The sequence below is a fragment of the Pollicipes pollicipes genome, unplaced genomic scaffold (genome assembly GCF_011947565.3).
Source record: "Pollicipes pollicipes isolate AB1234 unplaced genomic scaffold, Ppol_2.1 Scaffold_4002;HRSCAF=4701_pilon_pilon_pilon, whole genome shotgun sequence".
NCBI classification, from domain to species: domain Eukaryota; kingdom Metazoa; phylum Arthropoda; class Thecostraca; order Pollicipedomorpha; family Pollicipedidae; genus Pollicipes; species Pollicipes pollicipes.
In genome coordinates, this window is record NW_023596420.1 from 9,757,872 (window position 1) to 9,773,559 (window position 15,688).

A 15,688-nucleotide genomic window follows, 5' to 3' on the forward strand; every position below is an offset into this window, starting at 1 on the left:
ATTTCGTTGCAGCAGAGAAGCCGTTGCGCGACAGACCTGGGTCGGTGGACGCTGCCGGCGACTCTCGCGTCGGCCCACATGGACGCCGCCTCTCCCCGCCCCGGCACGCCGGGCCCAAGCGACGGCGACCTTGCGCGGATCCAGCCGCGGGTCACACCCGAGTCTCGTCTGTCGCCATCCCAGGAATTTCCAAGCTGCGAGGCCAGGCGTCGCCACGTGCTGGCTGTGCGCACCGCGACTTGAAGAACAGACTACACGCCGTCACCGGCCGTGAAATGTCCAGCGACGCGCACTGTGGTCCAGGGCCGTTCTCACAGCCAGACAAACGACCAGCACCGGGGGAGCTGATGCGACAGAACCGCGGCTGGTCTGCGCATGTTTATTGCACATGTGTGTGAGCACTGACACGGGAGACGACACATTTACTTTTGTAGGTATGACCCGTCTGCGATCAGTACTAAAGAGCCGCCACCAGGCGCCCATCTTCCTCTCAAAACTGCTGCAAACTACTAGGCGATCCGCTTCAAACGCAAGGCGGCATCTACGTACCCTTCAAAGCAATACAAAACGTAATTAAACCATTTCATTTGGCGTACCACCGTGGTCATGTATACTATCGTGTACCCAAAATAAACTTCAACACTATCGCCCTCCAGGCGCCACCCACACACAGGTCCAATATCGGGGCACCCGATCACGGAGCGCAGAGTGGTGCTGCTTCCGTCCGGCGCCCGCCCGGCCGACATCGGCGGTCATCAGCGCATCACCGGCATGGCCGTGGCGGCCCGGCTGTGGGTGACGTCATCAGCCCGCCACATCTGCGTCACCGTCTTCACCTGGGTGTAGAAGTTCATCCCCTGGAGGGAGCGCGCCGGTCGGGTTAGACGCCGGAGGACAACGTAGAGGTGTTGAGCGGGTTGAGGTCCGGAGGCGCGTCACGCTCACTGCGAGGTGTGATGCACACGGCCGTCCGCACTGGCCTTCTTTGGCTAGTGTCTGTCTAAAACCCGCGGCGGGGGGGGGGGGGGGCTCCGTGGTCAACGTACTGACAACCAGCAGTGCACTGATACAATTAACACCATGGAGGGCAGTCCCGGTCAGGGAGATGGGGCAAAACCGATTTGGGAATGCAGCTGACATGCGACAAGCAATCGTTTTGACAAGGGGTGTGTGGGGGGGGGGGGGGGGGAGACGCGAGACGCCCAGGAGTCTACATCCCCTCTCATCGGCGATGCCCCCGAGCACCAGCCCACCTGTCCCTGAAGCACTCAGCCCTAGTGATGTGTTAATGCCAGTATCAAGTTCTGCACAACCAATCACAAACACCGCTCTTCAGCCACTAAAACGTAAGAGCGCGCATGTTTACCACTACGTGGAACACCTCAGCCAGACACAGGCCCGACAGCAGGACACTCACAGCAGACAGGGCGCGCTACGCACCGCTGTGGGACCGCTGCGGAGAACCGGAGTGCTCGAGCAGGGACGGAGGGGAGCAGTCCGCCACCACCGGGCCAAACGCGCCGCACCACACTCACCGCCTTGCCGTAGAAGTTGGCGTCGCCGAGGAAGGAGCCACGCGAGCCCGTGAACGAGAACATGGGCAGCGGCACCGGGATGGGCACGTTGATGCCAACCTGGGAGCACGGAGCGCGGTCACACACCCCGCTGGCCGCGAGATGCGCCGGCCGCAGCCCAACACGGTGGGCTGCGGCCGGCAGCGGCGCATGGTCAGAAACGCCGGCCTGGGACACGTTGACCCGCATTTAAGTGCGCACCCGCCCAGTGGAATGTGCGATAGCTCTGTACGAGCACACGAACTATCCATGGTCGAAAGCCGACACGCGGCTCACAGACAGACGCCACGGCCAGGCGCGCATACCGATCACACGCACGACTCGAGACAAACACAATCCGAGAGACAGCCCAAGTCAGGCCAGCTGAGTACGCCGGACGTCGACACTGCCGCCCCCCCCCCCCCCCCCCCCCCCCCACCACCATCCCCGCCCCGTCACAACTGCGTCTGACCCCCTCACGGGGCCCGGTACGCCACTTACGGTCACCCCGCCCGGGCGACACCGCCCGCCCCCGGAGCTCCACCCCGGAGCCGGCCGGCCGCGTTCCCACCTGTCCAACGTCCCAACTCAGGCGACGCCGCCACCCCCCCCCCCCCCCCGCCCCCGGAGCTTGTCCCCGGAGCCGGCCGGCCGCGTTCCTACCTGTCCAACGTCGATCTCATGCGTGAACTTGCGGGCCGTGGCGCCATTGGTGGTGAAGATGGCCGTGCCGTTGCCGTACGGATTGCTGTTGATGAGCCGGATGGCGTCGTCCAACGTGTCCACGGTCAGCACGCAGAGCACGGGGCCGAAGATCTCCTCGCGGTAGCACTCCATCTCGGGCTGCCGGCGGTGCGGACCGACGCCGAGTGAGACGCCGACACCGCGTCGGCTCGCGGGAGCAGCGCGGCTCAGGCCGACGCCGAGTGAGACGCCGCGCCGGCTCCCGGGAGCGGCGCGCCTGGCAGAGGTCTCCAGACACGAAACTGGTACAGGTCTTGGCAGTCTCGCCTGCGTCGCTTCACCGCTTTACGATACCTTCGTCAACGATTGCTGCGCATTTGTACACATCACGACGCATGGAACATAGCACTATTGATTATTGCTAATACCATTTTAACTGTAAAATCCATATCCATTTTCGCTATCACCTAACATAAATACTAAGAATACGCCACACATTTCACTCCAGACCACCCTCGGGTGTGCACAGGCCAATAAGGAAGCGCAAATCACTGTTAAATATCATCACCAGGGGAAGGCCACTGGCCAATCAGCACGCCAGTCATCGGTACACATATCACAGAAATAGCCCATATGCGTGTTGAGCATCCTTAACTACCACAGACGAAACGCGCAACCGGTGCGCAGTTACTCCATTTGCATTCGTTTTTGCGCTCATGTCTTTAACGTGTGAGTGAGCGCGACATTTCGAGTAGTAAAGACCAACTTAAGCACCATAAAAATACTGCCTGGGATGATGCCTTTCCAACGTAGCAGACGGTAAGCCCCTGACTAGCTCTCTTCCGCAAGGCTCAAAGTTGTGTATGGGTTCTGCATGTGCGACTTCTCCAACCTCTTCTCCATGCAGCTCACGGCCAGCCCATCACAAAAGGCTGAGCGTACCTAATTAGCAAACATATCCTCTTTGAGCTCCCACCTGACCTTTGTCAACACAATGGCGCCCGTCACCACGCCTCCGACGAGCACAGCTCCTTCCAGTCACCCCGACCATCCCCGGACCCAACGCATCCGCACCGTGGCCCCGGCCGGCGCAGTCCCGCGCCCCTCGCCGCCGCCTGCACCGCCCAGCCCCCGCTCTCACCGTGACGTTGGTGAGGATGGTCGGACCCACGAAGTTGCCACGCTCGTAGCCGGGCACCTTGACGCTGCGGCCGTCCAGCGGGCACGAGGCGCCCTCCTTAATGCCCGACTCCACCAACTGCTCGATGCGCTGTTTGGCCTTGGGCGAGATGACCGGGCCCAGGTCGGCGTCCGGCTCGTGACCTGACGACGGGCGAGCCCGGGTCACCGGCCCGCCGACGAGCGTCGGTGACCTCCGGTCGGCCGTCCAGCGCAGCGGTTCAATCGGCCGACACGCAGAGCACAAGTGCGGCCCTCCACTACACACACCACACAGCCAGCACATACACCCTCACCGCTCGCAGCGGTGCGCACGCGCCGGCGCCAGGGCAGGCCACCTACCGGCGTTGACGCGCAGCTTGCTGCTGCGCTCCACCAGCTCGGGCAGCCAGTTCTTGGCGTCGCCGACCAGCACTGCCGTGCTGAGCGCCATGCAGCGCTGGCCGGCAGCACCGAACGCCGCGCCCACCAGCTGGTTCAGCATGTTCTCCTTGTTGGCGTCCGGCATGATGACGCCGTGGTTCTTGGCGCCCATGTTGCACTGCACACGCTTGCCATTGCGGCTGCCGCGTTCGTAGATGTGCTTGCCCTGGGTGGTAGCGCCGTATGAGGTGGCGGCCGCGAGAGGGGGGGGGGGGGGGGGGGCAGAGTTCCCTCTTTCAAGACGCGGCGCCCCACAGGGGTCTCGGATCACGACCTTCTGGAGGCTCATGACAAACCTTTTAACTTGACAGGCGTCACTGTCGCATGTCGTAACGTCGGTTGAGTTTCTGAGGCAGTAAGTGACGCCCTCTATCGTTAAGGATGCCAAGGTCATGTGCATTGCGATGTCCCTGTGCCACGTTCAAAAACCATTCTGTTCCTAGATTCCCACCTGTCACCAACTAGAGAGCAATAATAGAGGCTCCTTGCATACCCATCAGGTACTCCATTCCCGGCTTCACTCACAGCCACGTCCGAGCCGACGAAGGAGATGGCGCGGATGTCGGGGTTGTCACAGATGAAGTTGACCGCCTCGTGCTCGCCGTGGATCACGTTCACAACACCGTCCGGCATGCCCGCCTCCTGGCGACGGCGAAAAGAAACAGTGATGGCTGCCACCACCGAAAGGGGGCAATATCAATCGCCCCGCTGTCTGAACGTGAGAGCGCGATGACTAGAGATCGCTGCTTGAGATCGCTCTCACTGCACACTAAAACACGCACAAAACAATGATGAATTACGCTACACCAGTCTAGTCCACAGGCGTAACGCCTGGCGACAATCCCCTCGGCAGTGAGCGCTCCCCACGGACCCCACACTGAAGGCCGGTGAGCGCCGCTCGGGCCGTGACCGGGCGCGTGACCGGGCACCTGAGCTGACCTCGAGGTCAGGCGCGGCTCTCCCACCTTTAACAGCTCCACCAGCAGCATGCAGGCGCCCGGGTCACGCTCGGACGGCTTGACGATGGACGTGTTGCCGCACACGGCAGCCGTGGGGAACATCTGCCGGGGAAGGGACAGCGGCGGTCAGGGCCAGGGCGGGACAGCGGCGGTCAGGGACGGGGTGGGACAGCGGCGGTCAGGGACGGAACGGGACAGCGGCGGTCAGGGACGGGGACGGGACAGCGGCGGTCAGGTTCGGAGATGGGACAGCGGCGGTCGGGGTCGGAGATGGGACAGCGGCGGTCAGGGCCAGGGCGGACAGCGGCGGTCAGGGACGGGGTGGGACAGCGGCGGTCAGGGACGGGACGGGGCAGTGGCGGTCAGGGCCGGAGACGGGACAGCGGCGGTCAGGGACGGGACGGGACAGCGGCGGTCAGGGGCGGGGACGGAACAGTGGCGGTGAGGGCCGGGGTGGGACAGCGGCGGTCAGGGCCGGAGACGGGACAGCGGCGGTCAGGGCCGGGGTGGGACAGTGGTGGTCAGGGACGGGACGGGACAGTGGCGGTCGGGGGCGGGGACGGGACAGCGGCGGTCAGGGCCGGGGACGGGACAGCGGCGGTCAGGGCCGGAGACGGGGCAGCGGCGGTCAGGGCCGGTGTGGGACAGCGGCGGTCACGGCCGGGGCGGGACAGCGGCGGTCAGGCACGGGACGGGACAGCGGCGGTCGGGGCCGGGGTGGGACAGTGGCGGTCAGGGCCGGGGACGGGACAGCGGCGGTCAGAGCCGGGGTGGGACAGCGGCGGTCACGGCCGGGGTGGGACAGCGGCGGTCAGGGCCGGGGCGGGACAGCGGCGGTCACGGCCGGGGTGGGACAGCGGCGGTCAGGGCCGGGGTGGGACAGCGGCGGTCACGGCCGGGGTCGGACAGCGGCGGTCAGGGCCGGGGTGGGACAGCGGCGGTCACGGCCGGGGTGGGACAGCGGCGGTCAGAGCCGGATTGGGACAGCGGCGGTCACGGCCGGGGTGGGACAGCGGCGGTCAGGGCCGGGGTGGGACAGCGGCGGTCAGGGCCGGGGTGGGACAGCGGCGGTCACGGCCGGGGTGGGACAGCGGCGGTCAGGGCCGGGGTGGGACAGCGGCGGTCAGGGCCGGGGTGGGACAGCGGCGGTCAGGGCCGGGGTGGGACAGCGGCGGTCAGGGCCGGGGTGGGACAGCGGCGGTCAGGGCCGGGGTGGGACAGCGGCGGTCAGGGCCGGGGTGGGACAGCGGCGGTCAGGGCCGGGGTGGGACAGCGGCGGTCCCGGGGTGGACAGCGGCGGTCAGGGCCGGGGTGGGACAGCGGCGGTCAGGGGCGGAACGGGACAGTGGCGGTCAGAGCCGGACAGTGGGGGTCAGGGTCAGGCCAGGGTCACATCAGCGATCAGTGGCCAGGCCGACCGCCCAGCTGACTAAGACACGGCGCCGCCCGATCGTCAGCTCGCCAGCTGATCGGCGCAGCGTTTCCATGAAGGGTGCTCTTGTAAGTTTGTAGAGGGATATATCGACCCGGGCCGGGTTACCCAGGTCTGATTAACTTAGCTTGCGGACGACTGGCTGAGCGAGCAGCCTTGACCAAAACACGTACCGCAGAGCGCAGCGTGCGTCTGCTGCACCGCGACTGCCCTGATCCTTTCACCAGTCTCTAAAAGACAACATTTGCGATACGCCACGAACCACGCAGCATGGACTTCAGAAACACACGCAACAGCCGGAGCATATGACGTACTTTTTCATGCCAGACACAGGGACCGGACGACCCGCCTGCGGCACCCCGCCTCCGAGCGGCAGACGGCCGGGCGGCGCGTCCGGACGACTCACCCAGAGCGGGATCATGGCGGGGAAGTTGAAGGGCGTGATGCCGGCGCACACGCCCAAGGGGATACGGTACGACAGCGTGTCCATGTCTTTGGAGACGCCCGGCATCGTCTCGCCCAGCTGCAGACTCGTGATGCTGCAGCAGTGCTCCACCACCTCTGCAACGGCACGCAGAAGACGTGAAAATCGACGCGATCACTTGGCGAAACCCCCGGCGTCATCCTCACACGACACATGCGATGCATCTTATGTGTGTGTTGAACAGTGTTACATGCCAGCCTACTACACATCGTAACACAAGTGCACACACTTGCTGTGTTTCTCGCACACAAGTGCGAGAAACGCAGCAAGAACACCTCCGATCACCCTCAAAAAGGGGCAGCATAGCACCTTATGCAATCTCTAGCAGGACATACCTATGAGGCAAGGCTCTATCAGCCAGCAGCATCGCAGCATGCATGTATCGTGCGTATCCGATCCAACTCCGTCATCCTGCATATACGTCTCCACCCGGTAAACGTCTCCACCCGGAATTAGGCATAATTAAACATAATAATAAAACACATCACGCTGCACGGACATTCCTCCACATCACACAGCTATCGGCCCGAACCAAACTGAAGTCTGATCGAGCCCAGCCGCCTTCGTGTCTCCATGCGGTGACAGCTGCCCCCCCCCCCCCCCCCCCCCCCCCCCCTTGTAACCGTCACCAGCTGTCGGTGATCAGATTGGGCGCACCGGGGCGCGCCGCGGCGGGCCGGGTGACTCACGCAGGCCGCGCAGTACGTCGCCCTCGGCGTCCACCAGCGTCTTGCCCTGCTCCTGGGTGATGCTCTCCGCCAGCCGGCGCATGTTCTGCTTGATCAGGTTCTGGTAGTTGAACATGATCTGCTGCCGCGTCAGGATGGATGTCTGCGACCAGGTCTTGAACGCCTCCTTGGCCGCGTCCACCGCCGAGTTCATCTCGGCCTGGGTGGCCTTGGGCACACGCGTGACCACCTGCCGGGCACAGCGGGACGGCCAGCGGGTCATGGCGGGGTCGGACGTCGCTCCCCAAAACCACCGGCGCCGCGCACAGGCAGTCAAGGCCTCCTTTACTCCGGCTCTAAAGCCACCTGTGCAACGCGGCGCGTGCTGCCATGACCAGGGCCGGAGTGCACTCACGCATGATAGCAACGTCCAAAACAATCGGTCAAGCTGCATCGCGTGACGTGTCACCAGGACAAAAAAAAAACTGTTTCTCGCGATTTCAAAACAAAACTGAAAAATCGAGTAGGATGGGCAGACAATGTTAAATGACTACTGATACTCATTTCGATAAACGCATGTAGCCGAAACATCAATATCAATATCAATATCAATATCAATATCAATATCAATATCAATATATATATATATATATATATATATATATCTCTCTCTCTCTCTCTCTCTCTCTCTCTCTCTCTCTCTCTCTCTCTCTCTCTCTCTCTCTCTCTCTCTCTCTCTCTATCTCTCTATCTCTCTATCTCTCTATCTCTCTATCTATCTATCTATCTATCTATCTATCTATAGATATATATATATATATATATATATATATATATATATATATATATATATATACATATATATATATATATATATATATATATACACATACATACATAAGCGTGTGTGCGTGTGTGCGTGCGTGCGTGTGTGCGTGCGTGCGTGCATGCATGCGTGCGTGCGTGCGTGCGTGCGTGCGTGCGTGCGTGCGTGCGTGTGTGTGTATGTCCATTCTCCTGCTTATTCTACGAGGAATAATTCAATCATTTATCATTACTGTCCTCTTTATATGCATTATGTTCCTCGCAAATGCGCTTGACAACTTATATCAACCAGAGCCTCCGGTGCAATGACGGCACTTCATTCCAGCATATGAATTAACAATATCGCAAAGCTAAAATATCCACATTTTATTGTTTACATCGGGTGCATTGCACATACTTTCTGTCTCGGGAAGGCAGCAAGCGCTACCTCACATTGTAAGGCTTAGCCCTTGTTCGTCCATTGTGACCCTAACCTTTCATTTTCTTCTTGGGCTTAACAATTAAAAAATACAGAGCACTGAATGGCCCTTACACATGCGCTATCCACATCAAAACAGTATATAAGAACAGCCTTTTCCTGAATTCGTTACACCACGCCATCGTTCTCGCACACTGGTTTGGCCTTGAGACTCTCCTTCGGTACTGCATGACGATGCCACATCCTCAGCCAACGGATAACGCCGCAAGGCCATATGGCAGTGATCAGTGGGCACTCCACGTGACCTGCCCGCATACTCTCCGCCTCTGTCCAAAGGTCGCCGCAAAGCTCGGTTGCCAGGCCTCATCCCATATGACGACGGTCAGCACCAAGGCCAAATCACGGCCATGTGACAGGGCTTAAAATACACATTCGCCGCCCGACAAAACCCACGGCTCCCGGCCGAGACGACGGGCAAACGGCCATGGCATGCCAGTTGGGGAAGCGGCCCGCGGCAGCGCTTCAGCCCCTCATAAGGACGCCGTTGTCCGGGCAGTGCCTCAGCCCTTCATAGGGACGCCGGTGTCCGGGGCAGCGCCTCAGCCCCTCATAGGGACGCCGGTGTCCGGGGCAGCGCCTCAGCCCATCATCAGGACGCCGGTGTCCGGGGCAGCGCCCCAGCTCCTCATCATGACGCCGGTGTCCGGGGCAACGCTTCAGCCCATCATCAGGACGCCGGTGTCCGGGGCAGCGCCTCAGCCCCTCATAGGGACGCCGGTGTCAGGGACAGCGCCTCAGCCCATCATCAGGACGCCGGTATCCGGGGCAGCGCCTCAGCCCCTCATAGGGACGCCGGTGTCCGGAGCAACGCTTCAGCCCATCATCAGGACGCCGGTGTCCGGGGCAGCGCCTCAGCCCCTCATCATGACGTCGGTGTCCGGGGCAGCGCCTCAGCCCATCATCAGGACGCTGGTGTCCGGGGCAACGCTTCAGCCCATCATCAGGACGCCGGTGTCCGGGGCAGCGCCTCAGCCCCTCATAAGGACACCGGTGTCCGGGGCAACGCTTCAGCCCATCATCATGACGCCGGTGTCCGGGGCAGCGCCTCAGCCCCTCATCATGACGTCGGTGTCCGGGGCAGCGCCTCAGCCCATCATCAGGACGCCGGTGTCCGGGGCAGCGCCTCAGCCCATCATCAGGGCGCCGGTGTCAGGGACAGCGCTTCAGCCCATCATCAGGACGTCGGTGTCCGGGGCAGCGCCTCAACCCGCCATCAGGACGCCGGTGTCCGGGGCAGCGCCTCAGCCCATCATCAGGACGCCGGTGTCCGGGGCAGCGCCTCAGCCCATCATCAGGGTGCCGGTGTCAGGGACGGCGCTTCAGCCCATCATCAGGACGCCGGTGTCCGGGGCAGCGCCTCAACCCGCCATCAGGACGCCGGTGTCCGGGGCAGCGCCTCAGTCCATCATCAGGACGACGGTGTCCGGGGCGTCTCGGTTGCGCTATGAGCAGTCGTTTCGCCGTGGCTCGAGAGCTGCCCTGTTCGAATTTTGCTGCCCAACACAATGGCTATCTGATACTGCCTTCCAGAACACAAGAACTCTGCCAACTGGCTCGAACGCACTAGGTAATGTATTAGTGACGGGAGATAGCTGGGCAAAAACCCTGACCAAGGGACCGACACAATCAGATGAAGGGGCCCCATCGGTAAACAACCGTTGTCTTAACTTATGTTCATAAACGAATGCAAAATGGCGTTTGATAATATTATAAAATATTTAGTGACCTATTATGATCATTGGATGCGACTTCATTCAGTCTGACGCAAAATGTTGTGCAACTTACGCCGTGAGATTCATGCTAATTGCTTCCTCCAAAGCACCCCTGGAAATAGTGCTGGTTCCAAAACAAGGCTTCCATCTTTTATATATTTCTTTCTTACTGGCGCCAGCCGTTGGTCGTATTAGAACCAATTGGACGAAACCTAAGATCCAGTGTCAACAAAGCCAATGATTTCCATGCCTGAGCAAGAATGTGGTAATGATCTAATATGTAAGAATAAGAATCAGAATGTGGTCATGAATCGAAGTTGGGTTAAAAGTCATCAAAAAAGAAACACACATCCACACAATTTCAGGTGCCAATGTCAAGTAAGATCAGTAAGGTCACTATTACATTGCTGTGGTATGTCCAGTTTATCACTACCACTTTAAGATGCATGAGTGACAAAGAGTCATGGGGCAAACAGGACCAACACGTCCCAGCAATGGGGTACAATGTTTCAAACTGTGAAGCCCGAGGTCAGGCTATGTTAGTGACCTATCATGACATTCAGAATTATAATATCACTAGCAGGTGATCAAGTGATACTGTAGGCTAAGAAGTCAATAAAAATGACAGCTTAAATTACTAAAGCAGATGTTACCAGGGGCAGGGGTTGAAGCAGGCCAGGTGAATTATGCACTACAAAACAAATTTTGCAGTTGACACACACATGCACACACATATACACAAACACCCACATGCACCCACACATGCATGCACGGACGCACGCCCACGTGCACACACACACACAAGGGAAGACTACCCTACAACACATTCGCGGGATACATCAAGCCTATCTACATTCCAGACATGACTTTAAAATACCAGGGAAAATGTGAGATTGATGAATGAGAGGATGGAGAAAACTTTAAGCACCTTGCATCAGCTGTTCGCCAATTAGTGCCTGAAAGCCCATGGGTGTGGGTAGGAGCCGAACATCTAACCACCCAACAGCGTGAGGCAAGGGCCAATAAACTGTCAGGGCCTAACGTTACAGGCCTGGCCCCTGGTGCATTGGCATGGCACCAGTCCCAGTGGGCGGACGGCAGCGCCCCACCACGGGACCGCTCGCCAGTGGACGCTCCGAAGCCAGCGCCCCACCACGGGACCGCTCCCCAGTGGACGCTCCGAAGCCAGCGCCCCACCACGGGACCGCTCGCCAGTGGACGCTCCGAAGCCAGCGCCCCACCACGGGACCGCTCCCCAGTGGACGCTCCGAAGCCAGCGCCCCACCACGGGACCGCTCGCCAGTGGACGCTCCGAAGCCAGCGCCCCACCACGGGACCGCTCGCCAGTGGACGCTCCGAAGCCAGCGCCCCACCACGGGACCGCTCGCCAGTGGACGCTCCGAAGCCAGCGCCCCACCACGGGACCGCTCCCCAGTGGACGCTCCGAAGCCAGCGCCCCACCACGGGACCGCTCGCCAGTGGACGCTCCGAAGCCAGCGCCCCACCACGGGACCGCTCCCCAGTGGACGCTCCGAAGCCAGCGCCCCACCACGGGACCGCTCCCCAGTGGACGCTCCGAAGCCAGCGCCCCACCACGGGACCGCTCGCCAGCGGATGCTCCGAAGCCAGCGCCCCGCCACGGGACCGCTCCCCAGTGGACGCTCCGAAGCCAGCGCTCCACCACGGGACCGCTCCCCAGTGGACGCTCCGAAGCCAGCGCCCCACCACGGGACCGCTCGCCAGTGGACGCTCCGAAGCCAGCGCCCCACCACGGGACCGCTCCCCAGTGGACGCTCCGAAGCCAGCGCTCCACCACGGGACCGCTCCCCAGTGGACGCTCCGAAGCCAGCGCCCCACCACGGGACCGCTCGCCAGTGGACGCTCCGAAGCCAGCGCCCCACCACGGGACCGCTCGCCAGTGGATGTTCCGAAGCCAGCGCCCCCCCCCCCCCCCCCACGGAACCGCTCGCCAGTGCACGCACCAGAACCAGCGCCCCGCCACGGACCGCTCGCCAGTGGACGTGCCAAAGCCTTGGGCAGCCGAACCTGGCTCATCTGGTCACACAGACTTGCAACTCCGGCACAGCCACCCCAGCACAGGGATTTGAGGGGAATGCAGGCAGCCACACAGCCACATCGCAGGTGGGGTGGCCGGGGAAGGGGCCCACAGCTGGCCAGCCTGGCAAGCTGCAGAAGACTGGGAAATAAGGCAAATGAGCTCCTGAATTTGGAGGAAATATCAAATTTGCACCCTGGTGGTCTCTGAAAATGTCTTCATGAGCAGTGTCAACTGGCAGCATTATTCTGTCAACTTTAATCAGGTTCAGACAGTCTAAACACTTAACAGACACAGCCAAAAAAGATCACTTTCTGACTGGGCTGGACTGTACTGGTTGGACTGGGCCAGGCTAGGCTTGACATATCACAGCATGTACAAAATGTACTCCACATGGTTTAAACTAATTAAAGCAAAAATTGCTTGATTTGGCTTCAACCCACATCCACACTTAAAAATCACCATGAAGCTATGAGATTGAAGAGTGCCACACTGAACAGCATCATATTATATGCTTCACACTGCAGATGAAGTTACCTCAGTAAGGTATCAACAGCTTTAAGTCAACCCTGCATGTGCTATGTTTAAGGGCCATGGAAAGCAACCATGTCAAAACAATATAATTAATCTAGATTCACATAATTGAGACAACGGACACCACATCTGCTATTTGTTGCAACATTTGATGTGTGCACACTACACATAACTAGTACAACTTTTCCATCAACTGCATGCACAATTTCACCAAAACCACACACTCACCTCATTGGTGGCTGGGTTATGCAAGTCAATCCAATCAGATGTGGAGCTTTCCACAAATTGTCCATTGATGAATAGCTTGGTGGTGGCTACTGAGGCATACCGGTGACCAGAGCGCAGTCCAGACAGTCCTGCCTGTTGATCACCAAAGACAGCTGATATGCTGAGCATGTGTCTCATCTGGCATGGTGCTTGACAGACAGGTAGTGAGATGATGAACATTTGAAAGTAAAGGATGTTGCATAATTTACAGCAGAGCCAAAAGGGAAAAAGTTAACATTTTTCAAGTCTACTAAATTCTTGATCATTTCCCTGCCCCGTGCTGATGTCAAAATCATAATCAACATCCATCTATTCTAGCTTGTAAAATGATTGGCCGAAATGGCCAATGGCACACTAATGACGACATCCTTTAACTTCCCAAAGTGCAGCCATGGGGGTGGGAGGCGGCGGAGGCCTGGGCCTCTCGTTAAGCTCGTATTTGTCATTTTCCCTCATAAGTGGCTCCTGACAGATAATTCCAACATCGGCGTGACACGTACACGTTTTTCATGCAAGTTCGGACCGCCGTCACCTTGAGAAAACCCTGGCTGCGTCCCCGTAGATCCCACAGACTCACCTTGCAGCTGGCCAGAGAGATTCGAAACATTCTTAAAGAGTCTACAACAAAGCCACACAGCAAAACCGTTTCAGTATCGCGAAACTACCGCCGAGGAATACTCGCGGGAACAGCGCCGGCTAGTAGGGCGCCAACCACGGGGCCGTTTAACCAAAGCTACTACAGAAGGCTGCGCAGACGTGACGTCACAATGGAAATAAAATTTGGGAGCTCGTAGTATGGTTTTTGGCTGACACTACACGAAGGTTGGGAGATACTAGTAACATGATTACGAATGGAGATTTCGAGAATATATCGAGCAAGAATCCTGTTCTTCATTTTTTCCAGTGTTTTGTGAATAGATAGCGTGAATTTTGCATTTAAAACCTTCCAGAAAAACAAATACTTTGATCTGCTTCCAAAATTAAATCCTACTAAACCACGTTTTCTAGCTTTAGTACTCGCGCCGTATTTGTTGTAGCCAATGTGCCTGAACATTTGTGGGAGCGTGTATATCGACCCATGAGTCGATTTGCTGAAAACGGCCCTTCTGTGTAAATCACGTCGGATCCGAGTCGATTTACACACAATAGATTGTAGAATCTGATTCGCCTTGTGACTCAGCTGTTCCATTTTCATTTGACTCAGTACAGACTATGCTTACATTGAATCACCTAACTCACGACTCACGCAGGCTGCAAAATGAAGTGCAATGCAAAACAGCTGCACCACTAAATCGAGTCAGATTCATGACGTCACGTTTGCGCATGCGCACTCGCCTGCGTTTGCGACCGTGTCCGCACCGACGCGCGGTTTTGAACGCCGGGCGTGCCGAGGTGCGGGTGAGGGTGGATGTGGTGCGCCACAAATGAAGATTAAGGTATGTGCATATTGTGCGTGCATGAAGGTATGTAGGCTTTTTTTTACTTGGGTACCTGTATTGCCGACGGTGGGGAGAGCTACGCTGGCTGCAGGGTTCCTGTACTGCCGTGATGGAGAAATGCTGTCAGGTATCAGCCGACGTAGTGACGTCACTGAAAATGGGTTTCCATCGATCGGGGTTCTTTTGGGCCAACTGAAGGCTACAAGGCATTTGCTAGCGATATGATGTCACTGGTATTCGACTGGATGTGTGACGTCACTGGTTGTGAGGCTTTAGGGATCTTTTGGGTGTAATGAATGCCGTAAAGCATCACCTGACGATATGTCGTCGCTGGCATTCAATGAAACATCAGGCGCAACAGGCCTTATTCCATCTTTACCTTTCGTACCTGTCTGCTGCAAGCATTTGCGTGTCGAATAAAAGCTTGACCGAATCACCTGAATGCGTGACGTCACTAATCATCACTTGATACGAGTGCACTTAGGCCCCACGGCCGCGGTGTATCATGTTCCGTGAAATATCACCAGGTATCGTGACGTCACTGATATTCGACTAAATGTTGGTCGCAACAGGTCATGCTTCATTTTTACCTTCGTACCTGTCTACCGCAAGCACTGGCATGATGAATAAAAGCTACCAAATCACGTGAGTGTGTGACGTCACTGGTCATGCATTTTTATGGATCTTTGGGGGCCAACTGAGAGCAGTAAAGCATGACCTAATGATGTGACGTCACTGGCATTCGACTGTGTGTGATGTCACTTGTGATCAGATTTTACGGCCTCTTTTGGGCCGACGGAAGGTCATACGACATTAACTGAAGATGTGACGTCACTGGTATCCGAATAAAATTCAGGCGGGACAGGCCATGCTTCATCTTTACCTTTGGTACCTGTCCATTGCAAGCATTTGAATGCTGAAGGAAGGCTTTGCCGAACTACCTGAGTGTGTAACGTCACTAACCATTAATTTATATAGACTGCTTTGAACCTACC

At 58.3% G+C, this 15,688-nt stretch overlaps 1 protein-coding gene across 1 annotated transcript; it reads right to left on the bottom strand.

The window, feature by feature from the left end:
- Nucleotides 1-582: 582 nt before the first annotated feature.
- On the bottom strand, nt 583-13,970 carry LOC119093358 (putative methylmalonate-semialdehyde dehydrogenase [acylating], mitochondrial). Its single transcript, XM_037216315.1, has 11 exons — nt 13,832-13,970; nt 13,216-13,347; nt 7,404-7,632; nt 6,637-6,791; nt 4,805-4,900; nt 4,365-4,481; nt 3,759-4,005; nt 3,379-3,560; nt 2,217-2,396; nt 1,536-1,634; nt 583-857 (listed from the first exon to the last, which is right to left on the bottom strand). Exons 1-11 carry the CDS (start codon nt 13,859-13,861, stop codon nt 756-758), a joined length of 1,569 nt encoding a protein of 522 aa, XP_037072210.1. The 5' UTR covers nt 13,862-13,970; the 3' UTR covers nt 583-755.
- Nucleotides 13,971-15,688: the final 1,718 nt, after the last annotated feature.